Source organism: Syngnathoides biaculeatus, chromosome 20 (assembly GCF_019802595.1).
Source record: "Syngnathoides biaculeatus isolate LvHL_M chromosome 20, ASM1980259v1, whole genome shotgun sequence".
Lineage (NCBI taxonomy): Eukaryota > Metazoa > Chordata > Actinopteri > Syngnathiformes > Syngnathidae > Syngnathoides > Syngnathoides biaculeatus.
This window is the reverse complement of record NC_084659.1, coordinates 4,914,405-4,941,387: the sequence shown is the minus strand read 5'-3', so window position 1 is coordinate 4,941,387 and position 26,983 is coordinate 4,914,405. Positions and strand designations below refer to the sequence as shown.

Here is a 26,983-nt window from a genome sequence, read left to right as displayed (position 1 = left end):
CAATATTCCCTCTGGAGATGTCAGAGCCGCTCTCTCCAGGAGAAATGAGGGCTTGACTCGAGAGTACAAATAGGCCTGTTTTACTGCCACTCGTCCTCTCACCTGCTCGGCGGCGATGACTAAATCTGTTTGGGTTCTGCAACCACCGAGTGAGCGGGACAAGATTTGAGGTGGACTACCTTCCCCGAAGGTGTTGCTTTGGAGGACTCCACCCTGAACACTGGGCTGACCCGCTCATCCTGAAAGAGGGGATCCGAATGAACCCATGAAGATCAAGTTCACTCCTGACAAATTCAAGTCTGTCTTTTGTCTCTCGAGCTCTCCTTTGAAACGAACTAACCCCACCGGTGGAGGCAGACAGCCCTCCCGCACACTGCTTGAGGTCCCCCCCACTGCTTCTTGCCTCTGGCGAGAAGTGATTGCTCAGAGCGGGTCGGGTCTTTTAATGGGCGAAGAGTGTTGTGCACCTGCTCCCAGTGTAAAGCGGCAGGCCTGAGACAACTTCTGTTGCGATGGAAATGTTCACACGCTCCACTATTTTGGACGCAGATTTCTGTTTTGTTGTTTGTGACAAAACCAAGAAATAGTCTGGTCCCGGCGGTACATCCGGTTAAATGGTTGGCCTCATCGTTCTGAGGATCAGGGATCAAATCCCGGCCCCGCCTGTGTGTGGTTCGCATGTTCTCGCCGTGCCCCCGCTTTCCTCCCGCATCCCACAAACATGCATTGAAGGTGTGATTGTGAGTATGACTCCTGTCCGTCTCCATGTGCCCTGCGATTGGCCGGCGACCAGTTCAGGGTGGACAATGCCTCCTGCCCCCAAATAGCTGAGATAGGCTCCTGCGACCCTTGTGAGGAAGAATGGCTCAGAAAATTGATGGAGAGACTTGTTCCTACAAGGTAACTAACACAAAGACTTTGAGTTTGACACTTTTATGTCTATTCGTTAGGCAAAATTCATATTCACAAATCTCGCGTGATCTCAGGTGAGCTGAATATTCACCTATTTTACTCTGAGTTCGAAATTTGCAGTAATAAATAAAAAGCTGATGTAAAAAAAAAAAAAAAAACATTTTCGAGAACGTTAAACCGAGACAAATCGCGTGTGCATGGCGCTCCTTCTTCTACTTTTAGCTTCATGCTTTATCCTCTCATCTCGTTTCCATCGTACCTGTTGGGGTATTTCCAGTGTATGCAAGACTGTTCGTCGAAAGATGTATGCTAGGCTCACAATGTTTGACCACATGCATGTATGGTTTGGCATTGAGGTTGAAATTAAAGTTAAAAAAGAAACTGATTCTGAAAACGTGGCGAATATTTACCCTAACCCCGCCCCTTTGCAGTGACAACGGGGGCTCCGTCGAACACTTGGAAACACACCCCGAGCCGCCAGCAGTCCGTCGCTGCCGCTGGACAAGAAAACTACAAAGAAGGGACGAACCAAAGAAAGAAAAGCCAAAGAGCGGAGGCAGCCACGGCAGCGGCACAATCACACACACACACACACACACACAAAAAGTCGGAACCGGAACACACACACACACACACACACACCCACACCGAAGAGCTGCTACGAGCGACATGGCGAGCGCTTCGTATCACATCTCCAACCTGCTGGAGAAAATGACCTCCAGCGACAAAGATTTCAGGTAAATTGACCGCCCACGGACGTCACTTTTAACTGACTGCGTGTGCTTGAAATAGAAGTCGAGCAAGATCCGAGAGCGAGCGAGACGACTCGCATTTTGCAGGCCCCACCGGATTTAGCACGCTAGCAGTTAGCATCCCACCTGTCTCGTCGGGGCTATGAACAAAAGACTATTTCTCTCATAAATGACTCATTTGTCGATCTCTGGTTGCGTGAAGTGGCCCCACGACGTGGTTACGATCAATAGTGAGATGCGCGCACGCATACAGTGGGTGCTAGTTAGCTGCGGCTAGTTAGCTGTTTGTTTCACTCCGCACTCAATGCAACTTGGATCATGCTAGCAGCTAACATGCTGTCATCTGAAGTTGGTGTACACGAACAGCCACGCAGTGATGTCACAGAGGCAGCCTCAAAGCCGTGGAGAAGTAAGGAAGTCAAATTACTGCAGTCGGCGCCCGTCAATCGTCTTCTGGTGCGGACCATCTTGCCCACATTAGCATTAAGGGTTATTCCCCCCCCCCCCCCACAACTCGTGGGGATGCAAAGTGAGTTAGGAGTTGATTTTTACAGACTCAATGCGTTGTTTTTGAGTCACAATTCGCGTCACGCTTGAAGTGCGAGGACTGCCACAACGTCCATGTGATGTCATGTCCCCCTTGTGTGCGTTCGCGTCATGCGACAAACACAACTAGCACAATTAGCTGTGTTGACAATCGCTCTGCTATGGAGCACGAGGATGGCACAGAGGCAGCCTCACTCACTTGCATGACAAATCGTGTGTCGGTCATCGGCAACGCACACCCTAAAACGGTTTTTGATTTACCCCCGTCGTGGTTGTTTTTATGTTCTCGAAAGTCACAAAGGTGACATGACAAGAAAAGCAACAACGTCAGCCATTAGGGATCCTAATTTGCATGTTATCAGGGGATTCATGTACATGTGTGTGTGTGGTGTTGAAGTGCTGCGTGGATTGGTGCTCACTTCAAATGAGATATTTGTCTGAGCTACTTAGGCCTGATACACACACACACACAATCTTCCTTATTTAAAAATCGTTTTATCTGCTCCAGGCCCACATGTAACAATATATTAAAAAAAAAAAAAAAAAATGGGCATCCACCAATTTTGGTCGTCATGTGTCCGGTGTGCCCTGAGGGTCCCATGCAGCATGTGACAAATCCTCTCCTAAAACAAGCCAATTACCACACAGCTGCTGCTACTACTACATTGTAAAATAAGTCGAGAATTGACGTGACGACACCTGGAAACTCTTGTTGGAAAGTATATTACAAATATTTTTCTCATGATTTCAAGAACATTCCACGCGTACGGGCGCGAACCGTAATCTGTTTTGGCGTGCAGGTTCATGGCCACAAACGACCTGATGACTGAACTGCAAAAAGATTCCATCAAACTGGACGACGACAGCGAGAGGAAGGTGGGTTCAAACACCACTTTAGGTCTTTGTCACATTTCGAATCGTCATCATAACAGGTGGTGGTGTTGTTGACAGGTAGTGAGGATGATTCTAAAGCTGCTAGAAGACAAGAATGGAGAAGTTCAGAATTTGGCCGTCAAATGGTAAACTCCGGAAAAAGACGGCACGAGCGAAACATTTTGATTTTGAAATTCCCTCCGACATTTGCCACCCATTTTAAATTTGCAAATGTTTGCGCAATCAAGAGCATTTGGTTGTGTCTTGTTCACATTTCCAATTTCAAACTTTTCCCAGAATTCCTCATTTTCCAAAAGAAAAACAACATTCAAACGGATGGGACATTCAACTCCAAAGTTTATCTTTCGCTCCACTTGACTTGGTCGCACTGCCTCCAAATTTCAGCAGTCCCGCAATTCCATACTTTCATCGGAAAATTGCCAAATTAGGGCAAGGTTTGGGGTAGACTTTTCAATTTTCGAGGCCAGAATGATCCCTTTTGAAAAATGTCCCTGTTTTTCATGATTGCACATTTTCCACGGCCAGACAAATGCAAGTTTGGCCTCTTGCTTCCACAATCCTCGATTGAGTTCCTCAGATTTCACGTGCAATTTTCCCACAAATTGGGGATGTCTGTCTGGTTCTTGTCCTTCTGAGTAATTGTCGTGTGTCGGGGGTAGCCTGGGCCCTCTGGTGAGCAAGGTGAAGGAGTACCAAGTGGAGACCATTGTGGACACGCTCTGCACCAACATGCTGTCCGACAAAGAGCAGCTGCGTGACATCTCCTCCATCGGCCTCAAGACCGTCATCGGAGAGCTGCCGCCCGCTTCCAGCGGTGAGCCCGCCGCCGTCGTCGTCATCTTCGTGACGTCGTGTCTGACGCCCGTCCTCCTTCCCAGGCTCGGCCCTGGCCGCCAGCGTGTGTAAGAAGATCACAGGCCGCCTGACCAGCGCGATCGCCAAACAGGAGGACGTCTCGGTGCAGCTGGAGGCGCTGGACATCATGGCCGACATGCTGTGCAGGCACGAGGACCGGCATATCCGAGAAAAGATAAAGATGTTTTGCTTCCGCTTTGAAAACTGTCCTCTTTGTCCAAACGGGCAGAACCATTTGTGGCGCTATTTAAAAAAAAAAGGAAAGGCAAAATTCTTTTTTTTTTTTTTTTTTTTTTTTCTTATTTTTCCTCTTCTTGACCGCATTGAGTGGTCAAATTGGAAATGGAACGTTATGCCAAGGATGCTGTTTATTCCCGCTACTTGCAAATGGGAACGGAGCAGGAAAAGGACATCTCTGCTTGGTTGTGATCGGAAGTGGCCCACGCCCTGCTCCGATATTCTGGGCTCCGGGACGCGTGCCGCCGCACTACGAGTTGGGCTCCCCAAAGTCACTCACAGTGTCCACTTTTCCACGTGGACATGTAGACAGATTATACAGTACAGTGCACGTCATTACAGTCTTTCTCACACACGCATAACTCAGCCAAAAGTGATCATCTGTGACTTCACCTTTCAAACATTCAGCAGTTCAAACATCTACTCGCAGCGCGCTGAGGAGCACTTTGAAAACGTTTGGCTTCCGCCGAGTGTTCATTTTGGACTCTTCCCGTCTGGCAAGTGTACTGCACCACCATTGCGGTGTTTTGCGACTTAAGTCACGATAGCTTCGGAATTAGCACGGTATCCATTTTCTGTACGAGGGTGGCGGATGTGCTCGAGGTTAGGACCGGTCCCGGCTATCTTCGGGCAGGTGGCGAGGGGCTCCCCGAACTGGTCGCCAGCCAGTCACAAAGCGTAAAGAAACAAGCAAGCCTTCCCGCTCTCATTCACGCGTCGTGACAATTTGGTGTGTCAGTGAGCAAATTGCTGATTCGTCAACTCTGACCGTGTGTTTGTAAACTAGCTCCTCTCTCTTCACAGATGTTTGGACGTCAAAGCGGAAGAAAAAAAATTCCCCACAAATTTCCTGATAGTCAAATGAATGAATGGATTGGTGCACGGCTTATTGGTCTAACGCGGTGCTGCTGCTGCTGCTGCTGCTGCTGCTGCTGCTGTCGTTGTGCGTTTCAGACAGGGGGGGCTGCTGGTCAACTTCCATCCCTCCATCCTCAGCTGCCTGCTGCCTCAGCTCACCTCACCCAGGTTGGCCGTCAGGAAGGTAAGAAAAGGTCTCGTTGTCGCGTGCGGGTGTCGCCACGGTAACGGTCTCGTTCTTTTTCCTCGCAGAGGACCATCATGGCGCTGGGACACCTGGTCATGTCATGCGGGAACCTGGTCTTCATCGACCTGATTGAGCACCTGCTGAGCGAGCTGGGACGCAACGACAACATGTCCACCACCAGGACGTACATCCAGTGCACGGCAGCCATCAGCAGGCAGGCCGGACACAGAATCGGTCAGCCATCACACGCGCGCACACCCGCTGCAGCCTTGGTTTCCAATCCGATATCGATGTCGCAGCCGTGATTGAGTTTTGGCCGATACCGAAATCAGTCTAATCTGATTCCAGCAATCATCATGCATCATTGACTTACTTTGTAGTCTGGAATGCTGGAACAGCCTTGATCAAGTGATATTACTCAGAGAACAATCACCATCAGCAGCAGCAGTACGTACTGTAGGTAGGTATGGGGGGGGTGGGGGGGGGGTGTAGAAAATGAGCCCATTTCTTCTGAAGCAATGGCTGACACAGTAGTTGCTGTGCAGGTCTTGACCTCTGAGGGCCAGTCAGGTGCACGCAATGAGATTCCTTTTGCTGGAACAAACAACATTAAAATTAGAACTTGTGTTTTATAGAGTTAGAAGAACATATACCAGTGTTTTCTTCAGTTGGCTGCTTGTGTGTTTACACAGTGTTTGTCACAATTTCCATTATTTTGAGAGAGAGAAGTGCTGTGAGTTTGATGCGAATTTAGTTGCGTTGGTGAATTTTTATATTCATGGTACGTCGTTGGCTTTGAGCTCAAGAGTTTTGTGAATTTGGTGTATTTAGCTTAACTGAAACGGAAGCGTCAGTAAACAACTTTGAGCACAATGATCACTCTCACCGCTTGGTACTACGTCAGCTGCTGTTGTGATCACGTACGTGGGATTTGCACCCGGTCCACGCGAAGCTTGGAATGGTCTGCTTAAAAAAGCAAAGTAAAATCAGATTGAGTATCCAGTCAGATCCTTGTTTTTTTTTTTTTTTATATTTGCCAACACGGGACCTCGGATCAGGACACCCCTACACAATACAACAATGCTCACTTAGTAGTAGTTTTGTCTGTCCACTCAGGCGAATACCTGGAAAAGATCATTCCACTGGTGGTCAAATTTTGCAATGTGGACGACGACGAGCTGAGGGAGTACTGCATCCAGGCATTTGAGTCCTTCGTCAGGAGGTAATATTACAACCCATAAGTACACTCCTGATGAATTTACGTCCTGAACTTACTGTGCAAAATCACATTTCCTTTTTTGTCTCACACTTTCTGAGCTCAAATAAGACTAAACTGCACCTGTTACAGGCGAGTCACGATCAGCAAAATGATTTAATTTTGTTCAATTCCACAATCATGAAAGAGAATTTTTGAGAGAGTTTTCTTCAAGGTCAAAAGTTTCCTGACATGAAAACAGGAGAGCTCGAGTCCCATTTGGCTTCAGACCGTGAGGCAAAAAACTAAAACGCGTTTTTGCACGTCTGTAAACGCTGTCGAGGCCGATCTTTTTGTATGTCCAAGTCTGTAGTTTTGTCCAAATTTATATTTTTTCCTAAGACCCTGAGATACTTTCTGACGTTAGCACTTCTTTATGCCACCGGCCAAAGTGAACGTTGACCTATCCGACTCCCCGCCAAATGTATTTCAAATTGGCAACATGAACGCGAAGGAAATGTAGTGAAAAAGTCATCTTATTGATTTGAGACTTGGTTCCCACCTCATTGTAATTAACTGTAAATATTTCAATTTCAATCCATTTTGGTCAGCGAGTATGAGAAAACGTGTGTCCCCTTCCCCCTCCCAAAAATGATCTCATTTGCTCAGGTGTCCTAAAGAGGTGTACACCCACGTCCCCACCATCATATCCATCTGCCTGCGCTACCTGACCTATGACCCCAACTACAACTTTGATGACGAGGAAGAGGAGGACAATGCAATGGATGCCGAGCAAAACGACGAAGACTACCAAGGTGAGGAGGAGGAGACGTGTGACTGTGGCTCCGCCTCTTAAAGCATCCTCTATCCATGGCCACGTTTTTGTGCACCCAAACTCTTTTTTTTTTTTCCCAGTCATCCCCTGCAAATCCCGGAGTCATTTTTCCCCCCTTTGCGCATCTCGGGCTCTGGTGCCACTTTTTGGAATTTGAACATGAAAAGGGCAAAAAACATCAACAACGTCAGAGTTGTGCAAATTGTGAGTTTTTGAGCAAAGAACCGAGCAGAGGGGCGGAAAAATGCAAGTGCTGGTCTGCAATTAGGTGCTGGGGTGACTGTATTTATTTTTAGCATTTAGCATCACAATTTTTTTGCCGCATGTGTCGACCGTTTTTTAACCATTCCAACATCAAACAAATTTACGACTTCAGGCGAACTGTTTGTCAACATTTCTAAACTTTTCCCACAATTGGGACAACTTTGTGAAACTTCACGTTTTGCAATTTTTCAATGTTTTGCATGACATTCCCATGCATATTAATCTTCCGTATCATTCAAACTATTTTCCCATTATTTAACTTCAATTGTCCAAACCAATAAATATTCTCTGATTTTTGTTGTTCTCGTGAAAGCAGACCCCCCTCCCCAATTTTGTGCCTAAATCCTGTCATGTCACGGACATTTTGTGGCCTTTTTGCCCACTTTGCACGTTCAGGGAGCGACGACGAGTACAGCGACGACGACGACATGAGCTGGAAAGTTCGGCGGGCGGCGGCCAAGTGCTTGGACGCCGTGGTCTCGACGAGGCACGAGATGCTACCCGAGTTCTACCGCTCTGTGTCCCCCGCGCTCGTCTGCCGCTTCAAGGTAACACCCCCCCCCACCCCCAACCGCACCCCCCCCCCCTCCCCCAAACGGATGGCCGACTTAATTTGCGCTTGTCTGCTCGCCGTCAGGAGAGGGAGGAGAACGTGAAGGCGGACGTGTTCCACGCATACTTGTCGCTGCTCAAGCAAACGCGACCCGCTCACAGCTGGTTGGCCGACCCGGACGCCATGGAGCAGGGAGACACGCCCCTCACTATGCTGCAGAGTCAGGTGACCTCGTGCAACAAATGGGCCCCAAGGCAATGGCGCCGCCGTTTGTGTGTGGTGCGCTCATGCGTGCGGCGCCCCCAGGTGGCCATGATCGTGAAGGCGCTCCACAAGCAGCTGAAGGAGAAGAGCGTGAAGACCCGCCAGTGTTGCTTCAACATGCTGACGGAGCTGGTCAACGTGTTGCCGGGAGCGCTGACTCAGCACATCCCCGTGCTCGTACCAGGTAGCGGCCGGCGGGGCTGAGGGTTTTTCCAGGCTCAAATCTACGCAAAGGTGCTATTCAAAAATATTGGGAGTCTTCGGTGCACGCCCCATATCTTCTCTCATCTGTTATGCATAGATACCGTCATTGGAGTTTTCAAGACAAGAGCTACCCCGCGGCTGCTTTTTTTCTTTTGACTTGAGATACGAGAGCCGAATGGTCAACTCGCTTCTCGAGAATCAGGGTGTGTCTGACTTTTCAAAGGAGTTACAGTAGGAGCACTTTGGCATACAGTTAAGAAGGAGTCAAAAAAGAAGCTTCAAGCTGTTTCATGCCACTCCCAGCTGACATTTCCAAACAGAAAATGAGAACGACATAGCTTTGCTTTGGGATCGTGAGCCTTGCTTCATGCTAACAATGCAAATCGCCACTGACGTGCCAATCAGTCACTTGGAGAACGAACAAACATGGCGGAGCGCACATTTAGACTGTTGCTGTTACAAGAGTCACAGACTTTCTTTGTCCTTACAGTGGTTGGAGAAGAGGAAGTCATTTTTTTTCTGTGATTCTACAACAATGGTTTTCAAACTGTCACCGCAATTTTCAGTACGAGCCCCACGTCCCGTTGGGAGAAAGTGGCGGGGTGGAGGGCGCGTAAAAAAAGTTACTCTCCCAAAGGGAGGGGGGAGGGGCGCCCTTCCCCAAAAAAAACCACTACTGTACAATATTATTTTGCAGGGATCATCTTCTCCCTGAACGACAAGTCCAGCAGCTCCAACCTGAAGATCGACGCGCTGGCTTGCCTCCACGTTATCATGGTCACGCACCCCGCCCACGCCTTCCACGCCCACGTCCCTGCCCTGGTCTCCCCTGTGGTGTCCTGCGTGGGGGACCCCTTTTACAAGATCACCTCGGAGGCTCTGCTCGTCACGCAGCAGCTCGTCAAGGTGAAGGCTTTCGGCCTTTGGCCGCCATCCTGACCTTTTCCCGCGTGCCCGCGTCTGACGCGTCGTACCGATTTGGATCTGACAGGTCATCAGACCCCTAGACAGCCAATCGGGAGGCTCGGACGCCTTCGACCCCTCCCCTTACATCGACGACTTGTTCAGCTGTACAATCCGACGGCTCAAAGCCGCCGACATCGACCAGGAAGTCAAAGAACGTGCCATTTCCTGCATGGGACAGATCATCTGTAACCTAGGTAACCGATCCCCGCTGTGCCCGCTTGACGGTTTGTCATCTGTGCTTCAACTTCCTGTTTGTCTCCTAGGCGACCACCTCCCCACCGAGCTTCACGGCACGCTCTTGATCTTTTTGGAACGTCTGAAGAACGAGATCACGCGTCTCACCACGGTGAAAGGTGAATATTTCGGCACATGCAAATGAGCGCCCTTCATGGTCCTGCTTGATTCATTCCAGTTTACATGGTAAAGGCATGTTCTGCAGCTCTTAACTTGGACTATTTCTTTTTGTTGTTGTCGCTTTTTTCAATCAAGCTTTGACGCTGATCGCCGGGTCCCCGTTGAAAATCGACTTGTGCCCCGTGCTGCCCGACGCCATCCCCATCCTGGCGTCCTTCCTGCGCAAGAACCAGCGCGCGCTAAAACTCTGCACCCTCGCCGCCCTCGACATCCTGCTCAGGAACTACAGGTATGGAAAGGAACCAAGAGCAAAGACTTTGCAAACAATCTATTCTTAGGTACAGGGCAAGGCAACAGCTTTTTGAAATGGGGTCTTTTAACTCATTCGATGGCAGCCATTTTCGGAAAAGACAACTCCGAAAGTGCTGACAGATTTGATCAAGAACCTCCGAGTATCCTGTTTTAAGAGTGTATATATACGCCAAATGAAAAAAAAAATCAACTCTTTTGTAAAGGTTTTTAATCTCATAGGTCTTGAATAGTTTGAAAAATGTGAAGTGTCTTTTTAACGTTACTCGGAATTAACTTCAGATTGACAGTTTGCAAAATTGAGATAACCTGCGAGTAAATGGCACCCTCCCGAAAAGGTGTTTAGTTGTCTAGAGATGCTTCAAGAAGATGACAGGAGAACTAGAATCTTAGTTCAGCGTGTAGCAAGTACGTATGTGTTCAATTGTTTAGTATTGACAAGGATCTACCTCGTTTTAAATGGTAGTACAATAGCGATACAGATATACTGTGTGTGTGTGTGTGTATATATATATATATATATATATATATTTTTTTTTTTTTTTTTTTTTAATGTCAGCTAATATCCGTATCCATGTGAACTTTAGAAGGTTCCCAAATTTGGACACTGTGACGCTGAGGTCTTCCTGAAATTCGACTCTGGCAGTTGGTGCTCTCAAGATTTCGGTGCATTATTTCAAATACGGACTAAATGCATGGAAATATAAACATGTGAACGATACCGAAGATTTCGATTTTTCTTATACGCCGACTCGGTCGCTCGACTCACTGTTGTGTGCAAGCAGCATCACACGTTCAAACGTGTTTGAATGAGATTATTTCAGCAACAAGGTGTACGTAGATTTCTTGAGGCAGCTACCGGTCTGTGTTTTGGGAGCGAAATTCCACGTCAACTTCGTCAGGTCTCGCCCAATCCCGTCCTTGCGTTGTATTCGTCAACTTCGACCATACACGGTTGGGTTACACCTGCATGGGGTGTTTTTTTTGAACGCGGGAAGAATAAGAAAATTCCTCCTCTGCAGTTCCACAGAGCCTTCCATGAAAACTTGTTCATCACTGCTGTCTATCTGGTCGAGATCCCACTCGCAGCGGGTTTCATTGTCTTGTGTAGGAAGCCATTTTCTTTACTGGGGTTGTCTTGGCGTGACGTCACACGGGACGGGAGCGGCTTCAACGGGGCCTCGCTTTGAAACTAGAACAATTCGGATGACAAAGAAAATGTGCCTTTTGCCGCTAATTTTATGATGAAAAATCCGCTACATTTGTGTGACATATAAATAAAATATAGGTCCTCTGGATGAGACCTTTTAATAGGTCCGAGCATCCCATTTGTGAAGAGGTCTCTTCCAAAGTCATTTGTACATCGGTGAGCAGCAAATGGCGTCTTTGAGCGGAAACCGTTTTTCCACACCCGGATGCGGGCGCTTTCGGAGCTCACCCGGGCCTCGTCGTTTTCAGCTCGGCGGTGACGCCGGCGATGGTGGATGCGGTGCTGGCCGAGCTTCCCCCGCTGATCTCGGAGAGCGACATGCACGTGTCTCAGATGGCGCTGAGCTTCCTGTCCACGCTGGCCGTCACCCACCCGTCGCTGCTGGGCCAGCTGAGCGGGGGTAACATCCTCGCGCAGCTCATCGCGCTCGTCCGGTCGCCGCTGCTGCAGGGCGGCGCGCTGGCCGCCATGCTCGACTTCTACCAGGTAGGTGTGGAACACTGCGTCTTGTGAAATGGGGCAAAGCAATAATTCGACATCATTAGTGTTATTTAGAAGGCATTGCAATATCATAAAGCAATTTGTGCAATTATTCCTTTTTTTTTTTTTTTTTAAAAAGCAATGCTTGTATACTTAATCCAAGTATCCATCCATTTTCTTCTGCTTATCTGGGATCAGGTCACGCGGGCAGTAGCTTTAGCAGGGAAGCCCAGACTTTGTTCCCTTCCAGCTCTTTCGAGGCATTGCCAGGCAACCGGAAGGGATGTATTCTCGCCAGCGAGTCCCCGGGCATCCCCGGGCCTCGGCGTCCGGAGCGGATGTCCCGGCCGCCTCGTCTGGCTCCTCCCAATGCAGAGGACCGGCGGCTCGACTCAGAGCCCCTGCCGGATGACCGAGCTCTCGACCCTGTCTCGGAAACTCATATCGGTCGCGTGTTCTTTTGCTCACGACCCAAACGTGAGGGGAGAAATGGAGATGGGCTGGTAAACGAACAGCTGCGCCTTTCAGATGAGCTCCTTCTTCACCGCAACGGATCCGTACAAAGTCCGCGTCACATTTCAGCCTATCACCCCAAGTTACGTGAACTCCATTTAGGGCAGGATCTCATCCCCGACCTGGGGAGCGCGCGGTACACCATGAACTGGTCGACAGTCAATCGCAGGGCACATAGAGACGGACAACAGTGTCGCTCGCAATCACACGTACGGGCAATTTAGAGTCCTGTTTTTGGGATGTGGGAGGAAAGCGGAGTGCCCGGAGAAAAGCCACGCGGGCACGGGGAGGCCGTGCACCCTCCACACAGGCGGGGCTGGGATTCGTACCTCGGTCCTCAGAATTGTGAGGCCAACTTCTAACCGGTTACTGGTGTAAAATGCAAAAGTATCTTTAGTGAATGTGGGAAAAAAACCCAACCAAAATTCAAGCGCCACGTTCATTTGCTACTACCTTCTTTTTTTGCGGTCAGGCTCTGGTGTCGACGGACACGGCCGGCTTGGGCTACATGGACCTGCTGCGGATGTTGACGGGTCCGGTGTACTCCCAGAGCGCCGCGCTGCCTCACAAGCAAGCGTACTGCTCCATCGCCAAATGCGTGGCCGCGCTCACCAGGGCGTGTCCGGCCGAGGGCCCGGCCGTGGTCGGCCAGTTCATCCAGGTACGTGGCGCCGCCCCAGCGGGTCCTCGACAGGTGTCGCCTCTGAGCCCGACTCACATTCTCGCTCGCGCCTGCTGGCGGCCGTCAGGACGTGAAGAACAGCCGCTCCACTGACTCCATCCGACTGCTGTCTCTGCTCTCGTTGGGCGAGGTCGGACATCACGTGGACCTGAGCGGCCAAGTGGAGCTAAAGACGGTCATCCTGGACGCCTTTTCGTCCTCCAGTGAGGAGGTACGCTCCGCCGGCCGGCTGCTTTCCTCGCGCTCGTGACGGCAGAAAGAAGAAAAAGTCAGTGCGGCGACGCTGCCTCGAAATGCGACTTGAATTGTGGCCACGGATTGATCGGAACAAAACATTTGTTGGGATGTGTTTATGAGTGATTACATACGTACACTCCGTCAAATTCTTTATAAAAACGTGCAGGAAAGACCTCATTGATTCTCATCAGTTGAACAGCTTTTGTGGCTAACCCTAACCCTATGTACTGTTCATTGAGGGTCTTCGGAGCAAACAGTCATATTGCAGTTGGGTGTGTTCTGCTTCGAACTCAAGTGCGATTGATTCATTGTCTCAACTCATCATAGAAATCACTGAGTCATTCAATGCAGAGGAAAATGAATTTATGATGCAGTATTTTTTTTTTTTAACCTTTTGTAAACCCTCACATGGGCATGTTCCAACTTTGTGCTTGCAACTCAAAGACATCAAATTGGATGATCTTGGTGGAAAAAACTCCCTTATCTTAGATGATGGTTTTTGGACCAATGAAGTATAATTCTATGGATTGAAGTTCACATGACACAGGTTGGTCATCACCCGTCCAGTCGACTTCCTGGCTCACAACTGTCTTTCTGCCTCTCTCAGGTGAAGTCAGCGGCGTCGTACGCTCTGGGCAGCATCGCGGTGGGAAACCTTCCAGAATATCTGCCCTTCGTCCTGCAGGAGATCTCCTCGTCCAAGCGGCAGTACTTGTTGCTGCACTCGCTTAAGGAGATCATCAGTGAGTGTGTGTGTGTGTGTGTGTGTGTGTGAGTGTGTGTGTGTGTGTGTGGCGTGTTGGTGGGTTCTAACGCCACTTCGCTTTCAGGTTCGGCGTCTGTGTCGGGCTTGAAACCGTACGTGGAGTCGGTGTGGACGCTGCTGCTAAAGCACTGCGAATGCCAGGAGGAAGGAACCCGCAACGTGGTGGCCGAGTGTTTGGGAAAGCTGACGCTCATCAACCCCGAGACGCTGCTGCCCAGACTGAAAGGATACTTGCTTTCAGGTGTGTGTGTGTGAGTGTGTGTGTGTGGTGTGTGTGTGTGTGTGTGGTGTGTGTGTGTGTGTGTGTGCGCGCGCGCGCGCGCGCGCGCGTTGTGGGGCGTACACCCGCCTTGACATCACGGCCTGCGTGTGCGTACAGGCTCATCATATGCCCGAAGTTCTGTGGTGACGGCCGTCAAGTTCACCATCTCGGACCAACCTCAGCCCATCGACCCGCTCTTGAAGAACTGCATAGGTGCGTTACCGCGGTTACGTCCCCGCTGCGCGAAAAGCTTGTTGTGACGCGTCTACGGGCGCTAGGTGACTTCCTGAAGACGCTAGAGGACCCCGACCTGAATGTGAGGCGCGTGGCCTTGGTGACGTTCAACTCGGCGGCGCACAACAAGCCGAGTCTCATCCGGGAACTTCTGGACGCCGTCCTGCCGCAACTCTACAATGAGACCAAAGTGCGCAAGGAGCTCATCCGAGAGGTAAAACGTGAGCGCATTGAAACCGTTAATTCCAGTAGTTGAGCGTGCAGCTTTGCTCATTTGCACGGGCAACTTGAGAGGACCACGCCAGTTAAAAGCGACGCAATTCACAATTTGCCCACGGCAGGGAGGAAGTTCAAAAGTCTATTTTGTCAGTCATCTTTTTCTCTTTGTGGGGTTTTTTTGGTTTGTTTTTATGGGGGTAATTTGAAGGCTTTTGCGTCCATCCCTATGAATGATGCTTGATGGGCGTGTACGTAGGTGGAGATGGGCCCGTTCAAGCACACGGTTGACGACGGGCTGGACTTGCGCAAGGCGGCTTTCGAGTGCATGTACACGCTGCTGGATAGCTGCCTGGACCGCATCGACATCTTCACCTTCCTCAACCACGTGGAGGACGGCCTCAAGGACCACTACGACATCAAGGTGGCGTGATGTCGCGCGGGGGCACCCGCGAGCGTCGCCGCTGCGCTTGACCCGACGGCTCTCGTGTCGCCCTTGCAGATGCTGACCTTCCTCATGCTGGCTCGCCTGTCCTCGCTCTGTCCCAGCGCCGTCCTGCAGAGGCTGGACCGACTGGTCGAACCGCTCAGAGCCACCTGCACCACCAAGGTACCGCTTGGGTGCCGGCCTTGTCCGAGTTGCAGTATCGTAGGTCGCCTGCAGGTAGAGACAAAGTTCACGCTTAGATTGCCTCATCCTGGATGTGAACCAAAGCTTTGTGTGTGTTTTTTGGAGTGACTCGCGACTTGAGGTCAGAGCACGAATGAAACTCTTAGATCAGCCTACTGTTTAGTTGCATAGCTTTTCTCACGTTGTCATGAATTTCTATTCTACAATCACGACGAATCCCTGTATCCATTCTACGGTTGGTGTAAAACTCACAGTTTGCTCACATTGTTATCATTGTTGTTGAATGGTAATTATTAGTATTTTTTTTTTTAAATGAATCAGAAATATTTCTATTTGCAGCTGTATCTAGGTCAGCGGCTTCTTGTGACAGGCAGGACAAGGGAATTGTTTTCTTCAGTCAGATGGCAAAACGTACGCGAGGGCTGTTGCAATTCATTCAACAGAACAAGTCTGAGGTCCCTGCTAACAGTTGTGACTACTCATACTTGTCATCGTTTTGGCTCTCGGAACCACTGCGATGGCTTTGATTGGCTTGTCCTGCTCCCTTGGTTATTTACATCCAATCTGGTAAACTGTCTGCTTTTTAAAGGCTCGCTCGCTACATGCTAACGTTGCGTATCGTCGGGTGAAGCAAAGTTTCTGTGGTCAATAAAACACCACATGGTCAGCAACGCGCTCCAAGTCATCGGCTTTATGCACCGGAGATGTTGCATTGGAAAGCTACAGTTGTCAACATACCATCGTACGCCGGCTGCTGCAGTCACAATCTCCTCTCTCCGATGCGAGATGTGTGGCGACGCGCCCCGTCGCTATGTGATCGCTTGCAGGGGAGAAAGCGTGACGCAGATTGCGTGTCCGCGCCGCCATCTCGACAAACTCGCTACTCTGCTGTGGCGCGTACACGCTACTCGGCCCCGTTGGTCGAAGCAGGGGGGAAAAAAAAAATATGAACACAACAGAAGACCTGCAGACCGAGCTGAATGGACACTTTTCAAAAACCTTTCTCCCCTTCTGTTCTACATGTACAGTGGTATGGAATTAATCCATTCTGGAAGTCGTTTCGTCAAGTGAATTTTTTTGGGTAAGTGGAAGCGCATTTTACATGTAAATAGCCTTATCCGTCCCGAGCCACCTCGCCAGAAATAAGCATTCAAACTGCATAATGTAAAGAATCATAGTTCCGTTCATTTCCCTTTGGCGTTGGGCGACTGTCAAGAGAAGGCTGAGGGACAAGCAAAAGGCATCGTTGCAAACGTTTGACAGCCAAGAGAAAACACATTTCTAAACGTACGCACGTACACAAGTTCATTCCGCTAAAGTTTCTTGTGGCCCGTGATGGGGAAAAATGAACAAACTTGTAAAAACAAAACCACGAACTCTGGAAAAAGTTGTACTTTGCCAACGTGTGTTAGCGTGATTCGATGAAAGTCGAGTGTCCGGGGGAAACGAAAAGCATCATGGGTAAAGATTGACATGCCTCCTAGCCAATGCGATGGCAGGAAGGTGCTACGCGATCGCCAACGGGAGAGCAGCTCTATGGCGCCACACGAGTTTCTGGAAGCTCAAAACACGGTTCCAGTCGGATGGACTGTTTGTGGCAAGTGTGCTCTTCTTCTTTTGGGACTTTTAACGGCTTTCTCTCTCCTGTTAATGACTCCTTGTCTTCTCTTCTTGGCTGCCATGGAGGTGATGTTTAGTCATGAATCAAATGTGCCACCGAACGTTGGCCTGAGCCGCGTTGGCTGCAGCTCGTAGCTAACTTGATGGCTCCCCCAATATGAACATGGAAAGCGCTGAGCTTGGGCCCCTGTTTATTGTGGATGTGCTAGCATGCTTTTTTTTTTTTTTTTTTAAACAATATAGTGTACCCAACCCTACACTGGTCACGAACATTTTATTTTCATGACATGTATATTAAAGCTCCGTCCCATGTCCCCCGGTAATCTTTATCTTTTGATTGGGTTTGCAAGATAATTTGTTCAATGGAAATGTCAAGCTATTCTTGTTCTTTCATGATCTTACTTGCTTCCATAAAACAGCAAAAAAAAAAAATGTAGCTTGTGAGGGAAAGGGGCCCTGAAGCATTTCAAAATTTGCGAGCAAAAATTGTGTGACTCATGCTCACTCAGTGATGTCGGTTTGTAGGCTTTGTCCGTGTGTGTAAATAGCGCGTTTGTATCTCCGTTTCATATTCGTACGTGTGTTCCAGGTGAAGGCCAATTCCGTGAAGCAGGAGTTCGAAAAGCAGGACGAGCTGAAGCGTTCAGCGATGCGAGCGGTCGTGGCGCTGCTGACGATCCCCGAGGCAGAGAAGTCGCCGCTGATGTCTGAGTTTCAGTCGCAGATATCGTCCAATCAGGAGCTGGCAGCCATCTTTGACTCAGTCCAGCGGGACTCGGGCTCGGCTAACATGGAGTCCATGGACACTAGCTAGACCGGACGCGACGCGACAGGCTGCCGACATCCCCGCTGCCGCAGCGACAACCTGGGGCATGTTTCCGTGACAACACACATCCATACACACTCGCACACGTATTGACACATTCTCCTCATGATCAGTTATTCCCATCATGCATTGCACTGAAAACGGCGTTCGGAAAAGTCGTGCGGACAAAGATGTTTGACAAGTTTGGAAGCTCCTCCTGTTTTTCTTTTTTTTTTTTTTTATTCCAAACGGACAACAAGTACCGCCGTGTTCTGGACTGATCCACGGACTGGTCGCACTTCCTGCTTGAAGCGGTGGAGTTTAGCTTTGCGTCGTAGGTATTTTATTTTATTTTTTTAATCTTTTTTTTTTTTTTTTTTTTTTGCGATGGCGACCTGCGGGATGCTTCCGAGGACGGTCCTTTTTTTCGGACCTGTCGGCTACTCTGTTTCCTCTGAGTTACGCACAAACTTGCCCCCGACCTCGGCTTCTTCAAAAGGAAGGAAAAGGGAGGCTTCCGGCGTTGGAGCGTGTTCGCAGTCCTGACCGGACGCTTGTGGTCACCGTGGTTGTGTTCTGTTTGCTGACCGGACTGTTCCAATCGCCCAAAACAAAAAAATAAAGGCCCATTTCTGCCTGCCTTCATATTCCCATACGTGTCCTATTTTTCTGCAAATGATCGGCATCGCGAGCAACGCGCCGATCGTGTGGTTTGCACACCTGCCTCACAGATTGGGATTTGAATCTCCTGCTTGCATTGTTTTTTTTCCTGATATCGCCAAAAGATTCTGGGTGAAAAAAAATCCAAGCGAGCATGGAGAAGCTGGGGCCAAGGTTCGAACCGTGATCCGGATGTGCCAACCACTCCGAGTCGCGTGTTACCCTTTGTGAAATATTTCAGTGCTGATGGGGATGGAGGAAAAAAGCTGATTTTTGCCACATAATAAAAAAAAAAAAAAAAAGCTGATGTGAAATGGTGTCTGAACTTGAACTTGTGTGTTTTTCTTCAGTTTCCCTGCTCCAGGAGCCATGTCACACAGACAGGAAGTGAGTGTAGGAGAACTTGCTATTTGGGGTGACTAACTTCCTGTATGGGTGTGGCTTCACGACAGACGTGTGAGCGTGTAGAGTTGATAAGATCAGACGCTCAAGAGATTTTCTCTGTCAGATGTGAAAGTACGGTAGTAGACAAATTGGCCAAATTTTAATGATGTTGAGGCAAACTTCCGGTACGACGGTATCTTATTTCGAAATGATCCGCCGGATATAAGTGCGTGTCTTCCTGCTGGTAGAGGAGGGAGCGGCTCGTGGTGGAGCGACGTTCACGCAGAACGGGAGAGGAGCAGTAAACTGGGTGGATGACGGTGAGGATTTCTTTTGACTTTCTTCATCGTTCCTTCATTTGAATGCTTTTCTTCTGCGCCTCGCTTTTGAGACGGCAACCACTTGTGACAAACACCGGGGCTGGCCTGGCCTGCGCTGGGCTGGGCTGGGCTGGGTTGGGCTCGGGCGGGGGGTGGTTGACAGGCCCAGGCGAGCTTGGCCCGGTTTGCGGAAGCGAATCACAGTAGACACACACAGTCGGCGGAAAGACGGACACTTAGTCGCCCTTAATGGCGGCCCGCCCGTCTGCTCCACACATTCGGCGGGGCCTGTCCGGAGAGTTGACCGGCCACGAGTTTTCCTGTGGCAGTCACGGAAACACCAAAAACTTGCGCCTTATTGCCAATGACTATCAGTCTACGCTCTACTTTAGTCTCGCGTTGACTCCCTCGCGCGCACTCATATTAGTGTTGAAACCCCCCCCGCGCAAGGCGTTCAGTGACCAACGCTTGACAGCGAGAAATGAACATGATGATGCCTTTAGGGACTCAAAGACAAATGGGGACCCTTTAAATTTCGATCCTGTGTCCGGTTCAGTGTCGATGGGAGACGTTCCGTGAACTGTACTGTGATGAGGCCTTCAGGGACTATGACAAATGTTTTCATTCAAAGATCACATTTTGGAAGGTTTGTGTGCACCTGGGGATGTTCGGGTCCAACAAGATGAGACACCTTAAGGCGTGAGAGCAGAAATCAATGTTATTATTTCACAAGAGCATTTAAGTTGTCTCCCTTTTTGCATGTTTGTGTCTGTCAAGCATTCAAGGTCCAACCACTTTATGAGTGGAATGAAGCATTTTTTGGAGGGGGGGTGGTGCTTTAAGGACTTAAATTTCACACTGTTGTTTGTATGTATGTATGTATGTGTGTGCATCTGCAGACATAAGGTCAAGATGCGTGAATACAAGCTGGTGGTTTTAGGATCTGGTGGTGTTGGCAAGTCTGCGCTGGTAAGAAACTTTGTCTTTCTCACACGCGAAAATAAAAATCTCCAAGTAAGACTCGTGTCGTTAGCCCCAACATCACATGTGTTTATGTGACTCAACCATAAGCGACACTTAGCCAGTACTTGTCGCTGGGAAGCCAATCAGCTTGAACAAATTGGGCCCACTTTAAGCTGTCATCAGTCAGGAGTAAGAGATGAACAATTTGTGGCGCTCGTGCACAAGACGACGGTGCCATATTGCCGGTCAAACAGAGCTGCTCCACAATGTGGGAGACATTGAACCGGAGGAAAATATTTACAATACCTGAGACCTGTTGTGCTGTTGGTAGGAAGGGTTGAGAACAATGCGAGTTCAATTTAAAAAAAAAAAAAAAGTCGCAGAGGTTTACGGATGTGTGGCTGCAATTGCTTCCATGTACGTTCCATGGAGACGACTCAGCCTCCCCCAATCATAGTTAATGAGAGTTTGTGTAAAACCATGGGTCATTTATTTCAGTATTGGCATTTGTATTGAATATTATCTGAAAAGATCGATGGATTCCGGCAGAGGTTAACATGTCGTCAAACATGCTTCCGCGTTCACAAGCCATCAAAACCGTCACTTTGTGGGATTTCTTCCTGATGAGAACAGATCCAGCAAGAAAATATTCGTACGCGTCCAGAATTTTCTACGCTTTCAAACTTTTCCATGTAAATCTCGACAACTCACTCACCAGATCCACGCGTATATCCAGTTGTCCAAGACAAGCGGAAGCCAATTAACAGTCCAATTTCTTATCGGCGACGACATCGACTTCAACATTGAATACGGGTCCTCTATGCCGACTTTATCCAATTTTTCCACGTACCGTCGTTTATTTTCACCTTCTGATTGTATCGGACAAGACGCCGGGCGTCGCGCTAGAAGATGTATTTTCGTGTCGTTTCCAACCGACTTAGCATTGAGCAATGCTTAGCTTAACAGCTATTATGGTGAGGTAAACAAAAGTCACGTGATTTGATGACGTAGGTCCACAAGCTCTATTGACTGACTGGCTTATCTTCATACCTTGTCAAAATGTAACACCGCGACGCACTTTAACATACATATATCAATATGAGTAGGCTAACTTCAGCTGTCAGATAATAGTAACAGTTTTCTAAAGCGGTGGAAAATTCATCGGGGGCTTCAAACGACTGGCTAGTTGCACCCCGCAGCCGCCACTCAGCAAGCGTGACACCCAAAGCGGGATTAGCGGCCCGCCAGCAACGAGAACTTAATGTAAGTGAATTGGAGGACGCGTCGGCCATCCACACTTGAAGTGAATATGCCTGCTTCACTTTGGGTGCGCCGCTTCCCCTGCAGAGGCTGGGTTAGGCTGGGTCAAACCAATTCATGAAACTGGTGGGGGACCTCACCGTTCCCACGCGGCTGACGGAGCTCTCGAGATTCTCTCAAGAGGGCCTTTTGAGTTTTGATGGGCTCACATGGTGAGCGTGTGAAATATTTTACGTAGCCATCAGCGATGTAGCCCATGGGTAGTGCAAAACCTGTTGAGGCCGTGGCCCCCCCTCGCTTCTGTATAATCGACCCTCATCTCATGAGTGTGTGCAACCAGGAAGCGCTGCTGGTCACTTCTTCATGTTACAGTTAATTCGCCACATTTCAAGACGCCAACATTGTGCGGGACCTTGCACACGGGTTACGTTTGTGGCGTCGATGCTCCGAGGTTCTGTTGTGCACGCCGAACGCGCGTTCAGACGCACGGCCATACTGACGCGCTTGAATACCAGAAGACGACGCACACATTTTCAGCGTTGTACGTCTTCCTTTGTTTGTAGACGGTCCAGTTTGTTCAGGGAATCTTTGTAGAGAAGTATGACCCCACGATAGAAGATTCCTACAGGAAGGTAAGTCCGGTGAATGCGCGACCTTGCCAACACAATTATTGTAATAACACGCTGACTGGCGTGTGTCTACACATCCGGTTTGTGTTTGTCTGCACGTATGTGTGCTTTTGTACATGTTTCTTTGTTGTTAGCACCTGTCTATGTCGATGAGAATGGATGTCTGTGTTTAGATGAATGTCTTTGTGTGCGCATCTTTGTCTCTACGTGTGTGTTTGTGTGCGCACTCATAGGTTTATGTGAATGTTCGCATATTTGTGTGTGAATGTCGACACGCATCTTCATATCTTTGCCCGTGTTTCTGTACAGCAAGTGGAGGTGGATTGTCAGCAGTGTATGTTGGAGATCTTGGACACGGCAGGAACAGTGAGCTTGAATTATGATCCCACAAATGTTTACACTTTCTTCCCAGGAATACAGGAAATGAATGTGTGTGTTTCAGGAGCAGTTCACTGCCATGCGTGACCTCTACATGAAGAATGGTCAGGGCTTCGCTTTAGTTTACTCCATCACGGCTCAGTCGACCTTCAATGACCTCCAGGATCTCAGAGAGCAAATCCTCCGCGTCAAGGACACGGATGATGTACACACACACACACACGCTCGCATTTTCAACTTTTAGGATTAAAATGGTTTTCTTGTGAAACCCAACCTCTCAATTTCGCTGGACCCCAAAGGCCCCTTTCTACTACTCGCGTGTGCGCCGACGTAGTTTTCCCTTTAAACTCAAGCGCAGTGTTGAAAATATGCTGCAGTTCTTTTCCGACCCAGAGGTGTCGCTACGGCTGATATTGGCGCGCATGCCACAGGGTTGAGTTTCCTCAGCATTTTTGGGAATAAGGCGGAGCAACCACAAGAGATGATTGCCTCGGCTTTCTCTTTTTTTTTTTTTTTTTTTTTTTTTTTGACATGCGCGGGCCAATGCGGAGGTCACGTGATTCAAGGGGCCTTAAGCTGAGACCCAAGGCCTCTTTGAGAGCTGAACCGGGCCTTTCCGTCTGCGTTCAGGTTCCGATGATTCTGGTGGGCAATAAGTGTGACCTGGAGGTGGAGCGTGTGGTGGCCAAAGAGTCCGGCGTGGGCCTCGCTCGCCAGTGGAACTCGTGCGCCTTCTTAGAAACGTCTGCCAAGAGCAAGATCAACGTCAACGAGGTGAGCGCAGGCACAGCAACGCCGCCGCATATTCTTAATCCATTCCGTGGCTTCGCCATCTTCCAATCGCTCTTCTGCGTGCTTGTAGATTTTCTATGACCTGGTGAGGCAGATCAACAGAAAGAGTCCAGTTCCTGGGAGAACTCGCAAAAAGTCCACTTGTCAGCTTCTCTAAGGACTGGAGGTGTGTGTGTGTGTGTGTGTGTGTGTTAGTAGTCCCACACGAACACACGCAAACCAAAAACATAAAGCCTTGTTTTGTTTCCAAATCCATGAACTAATGTTTGAAGATAAGTGCTGAAAAGGTGCAAAGACCGAGAACAACAATGAAGGGAATTGTTGCGATAGGACTTCAAACTCGTTTGTACTTTCTCAATTTTCCTGGTTTTGTGGGCGGGGTTAAAACCTTTCCTCGTGACATCAGACGGTTGGGGGCGTACACTTTCAGTCCCCCCAACACGGAATGGCTCATTGACGATAAGCCGCTTCTGTCGGTATCACCATCGACGACTTTGGAATAATTTTTATTTTGTTCAAAACCGGACAAAGAATTTTCACAACCCCGCCCAAAAAAAAAAAATTTCCCTTCAAGTGCCATGTGTTTGTGTCCTTGCCGTACAACCCCGCCCGTGTCGTGTGTTCGTGGGGATGGGATGACAAGTCCCTTCGCTCACATGGCGCTGAAGGCGTGCGCTACGTACGTGGCTTGACACCCCCCACCCCCCACACAGATAGGAATCGCCAGAGTGAAGTATTGATTGGGGGGGGGGGGGGTGTCACTTCACTGAGCAACATGCCCACGGTGTCGAGAAGCTCCGACGGGTCTTCTTGACCAATTGGAAGCCAGAGTTTCCATACTCTGCAGAGTTTAAAAAAAAAAAAAAATGTAAATTTCATTCATTGTCAGGTGCATTACTGTCTTCTGTGGTCTGTTGAATTTACATATTTGGGAAAAACATTTGCATACAGGACATTTTCACTTTTGATTGTTATGACTCCGGAGTGATCTGTCCAATCAGAAGCGAGTCTCTCGTTCTCTCTTACTCTCTGTCATTGTCTGCAGCTGTGCACGCCTGACTGACATCAACCAATCAGAGGACAGCTTCCCAAAAGCGCCGCCCCCAGCTATGTTACATCATCTAGTCCAGTGAACTCTGTCGCCAGGACAACCACATCTCCCATGCTTCCTCCTCAGTTGCCTTGGAAACCAAATGACTGTAACAAGATGGGCCGGCAGGATGTTTCCCATCATGCTCTCTGCTTCTAGTTTTTATTCTTTCAGATTTGAGGCGCCAAAGTGATGTAACGGGTGTGTGTGTGTGTGTGTCTTGTGAGTTTTATCATTTTTTTGCTCATTACTTTGTGAAACTTTAAAAATGTTTGATTTTCGGGAGGTGGTGGCATCAGCAGATTTTTGCGTCGGCACGTCACGTTTGTAGCGCACAGCTAAGTTCCGCCTCTCGCCGATCGGCATAGTTCTGGCCCTACTTTCCAATGGAAAGTAGGAGTGCCGATGTTGATTTGCATGTAGCCTGTTAGCTCATGCGTAACATTGCCAGGTGGCGTCCTTGGCTGTCGGCGGTGTTTTTTTTTTTTTTCTGCCATTGAGCTGACCTCAGCAACGCAGTTAGCGTCGTGTTTTTAGCTCTGACCGCGACCGTGAGACAGTTTTGACGGTGTTACTGTTTAAATATTTTGGCCGCACTTAATCCGTATTAGTGCAGGGGTCGGGAACCTTTTCCACTGAGGGAGCCATAAATGCCAAATATTTTCAAAAGAGCCAGACAATATTTCCCAAAACTAAATATAGGTGTATTTGCGCATTTATGTAAGAGCGACACTTTTCGAGTCTTTGAATTCTTTTCAATGAGGTCGTTGCGCTGTTCCTTCCCAATAAGCACGAATGCCACTCGCTGGTGGTGCCCGCTTTCGCCGGTGGCTTTGGAGTCCGTTTTGTACGTCGTTAGATTTTGCTTGGTGCAGGCGTCGAGACTTCCGTCCGTTTGTCGTGACCGTAATTCAATTTGACTTGCCGTCGCGACGGTCCGATGGTGACCCGTTCTTGCCGACGAGGGCGTGTCTTTTATTCGTTTGATGATCTTGTCTTTCTGCAAAGTTGTCTTTAAATGTTTATTGGCAACATCAAGTATGAATCTTTGGCATACTCCCCATCTGTGAAGAGCTTTTCATTTCTCACAATTGCTCAAGCGCCACCAAAGCTATCTGAATTCCATTCAACTTGTTGGGTCTAAACACGGATTTGCGGCTGACTTGCTTGGACTCTGAAAAGTAGCTCTCGATGTGCTTTCTTCGTGCTGGACCCGGCAGGATATTTAGATTTGATGCAAACGTAGCGAGGCGCGTCGAAGTGATGCGTTATATTTGAGCATTTCATCTTTGCAATTTTATCATGATTATTTCGTTACACAGCAGGCTGTCCATTCTTGTTGAGCGACCTTTGTCGATAGCGTTTCCATCATTCTTTGTTCTGACCCAATCTGCGTTTGACTCTTCTGCGAGTGCAAAAGCAAACTACGGCAACCCCACTAGGACAAAGGGTCTCTTTCTCGTTTGCGTTGCCTACACGACAGATGTGACATGTGCAGTACGTGGAAGTTATGCGGGCTCCGCGAGCCGCATGGGACCATCAAAAGAGCCAGAAATGGCTCGCGAGCCGCGGGTTCCCGACCGCTGTGCTACTGGGTCGTGACGTGTTCGAGCCCAGATCTGCTGCTGCTTCCTGCGCTGGCCATGTTGCTTTTGGGCAGCAGACTCACACTGGTCCACTACCCCGTTTCTGTGTGTCTAGTTTGTATTATTAACGTGTTTATGGTCACTAAGTATAGAAAAGAGGAAGAGTTTTTCAGGATGAGACTGTTGTTGTGCTGCTTTTACTCTCTGCCTTTTGTTTGACGCTTGACCTCGGTGTTGGTGGAAGAGGAGATTGTTGAAGCCACTAAAAGCCTTTTACGTCTTCAAAAGTGTTTACATGTGGGCATTTTTTTTTTTTTTTTTTTGGGCTGTGCAAGTCATGTGTATGTGTCTTCAACTTGTGTGGTGAAGTTGTGCCTTTTGTGTGTAAACTGTATTGTGTTTGCGGAATTGGGTGCGTTTGCATGTAAACTGCATGGCAGGTGTGACGTGTGTGTGTGTGTGTGTGTGTGTGTGTGTGTGTGTGTGTGTGTGTGTAAGGATTGTTTGTGTACATGGTGTAAATGTATGGAGGTTTTGTAGTTTTTGCATGGATGTGTCTGTCAGCTTATTGTATTTTTGTGATGTGCATGTTTGTTATCTTTAGTTTATGTGTGCGGAAGGTGTGTAAATTGCGAATGGAGGTGTGGACGTATGTTTGTATGGGGACGTCGTGTGTGTTCGTATGTTAAGTTTCTTTTTGTCTGGAGTTTGCATGCGTGCGTTTCATACCTTATGATCTCACTTGTTGGCTTGGTCTCCATGTGGCGCTGTATCAACATGCGAACAGCAGCCGTCTTAAACCCGAGCGGCCACAAATTAGACTGAAAGAGACAAAGTATCCCTGTCCCCTGTTCATTGAGTCGGGATGTGATGCTAAATGAGGCGAATGAAAATTGAATTGACTTTTCTGCATGTGCGTTGATGTGGACGACTTGAGCTCACAAAATTGCTTTTGGTTCTGTTACTGTTTTGGCTGTGTTGCTTCTGTGTGTGTGTGTGGGGGGGGGGGGGGGGGGGTTAGACCCAACTGTAAAGTTAAAACTTCCAAAGCCTTAAATGAATAAAAGTGGTGCAATTTTC

At 48.7% G+C, this 26,983-nt stretch overlaps 2 protein-coding genes across 2 annotated transcripts; both read left to right on the top strand.

Moving 5' to 3' along the window:
- The first annotated feature begins 1,333 nt into the window (after positions 1 to 1,333).
- Positions 1,334 to 18,484, top strand: cand1 (cullin-associated and neddylation-dissociated 1). Its single transcript, XM_061807420.1, has 26 exons — positions 1,334 to 1,649; positions 3,011 to 3,086; positions 3,162 to 3,229; positions 3,764 to 3,918; positions 3,983 to 4,106; positions 5,151 to 5,238; positions 5,307 to 5,475; positions 6,358 to 6,463; positions 7,106 to 7,251; positions 7,932 to 8,083; positions 8,173 to 8,313; positions 8,395 to 8,536; positions 9,254 to 9,462; positions 9,548 to 9,716; positions 9,786 to 9,875; positions 10,012 to 10,165; positions 11,644 to 11,881; positions 12,861 to 13,049; positions 13,138 to 13,281; positions 13,915 to 14,050; positions 14,138 to 14,314; positions 14,453 to 14,548; positions 14,614 to 14,783; positions 15,045 to 15,209; positions 15,288 to 15,395; positions 17,626 to 18,484. Exons 1-26 carry the CDS (start codon positions 1,582 to 1,584, stop codon positions 17,848 to 17,850), a joined length of 3,705 nt encoding a protein of 1,234 aa, XP_061663404.1. The 5' UTR covers positions 1,334 to 1,581; the 3' UTR covers positions 17,851 to 18,484.
- A 460-nt stretch (positions 18,485 to 18,944) lies between these two features.
- Positions 18,945 to 26,889, top strand: LOC133493726 (ras-related protein Rap-1b). Its single transcript, XM_061807434.1, has 8 exons — positions 18,945 to 19,205; positions 20,105 to 20,174; positions 21,992 to 22,060; positions 22,367 to 22,423; positions 22,500 to 22,640; positions 23,066 to 23,209; positions 23,298 to 23,393; positions 24,273 to 26,889. The coding sequence occupies exons 2-7, from the start codon at positions 20,118 to 20,120 to the stop codon at positions 23,382 to 23,384; spliced, it is 555 nt and encodes a 184-aa protein (XP_061663418.1). The 5' UTR covers positions 18,945 to 19,205; positions 20,105 to 20,117; the 3' UTR covers positions 23,385 to 23,393; positions 24,273 to 26,889.
- Positions 26,890 to 26,983: the final 94 nt, after the last annotated feature.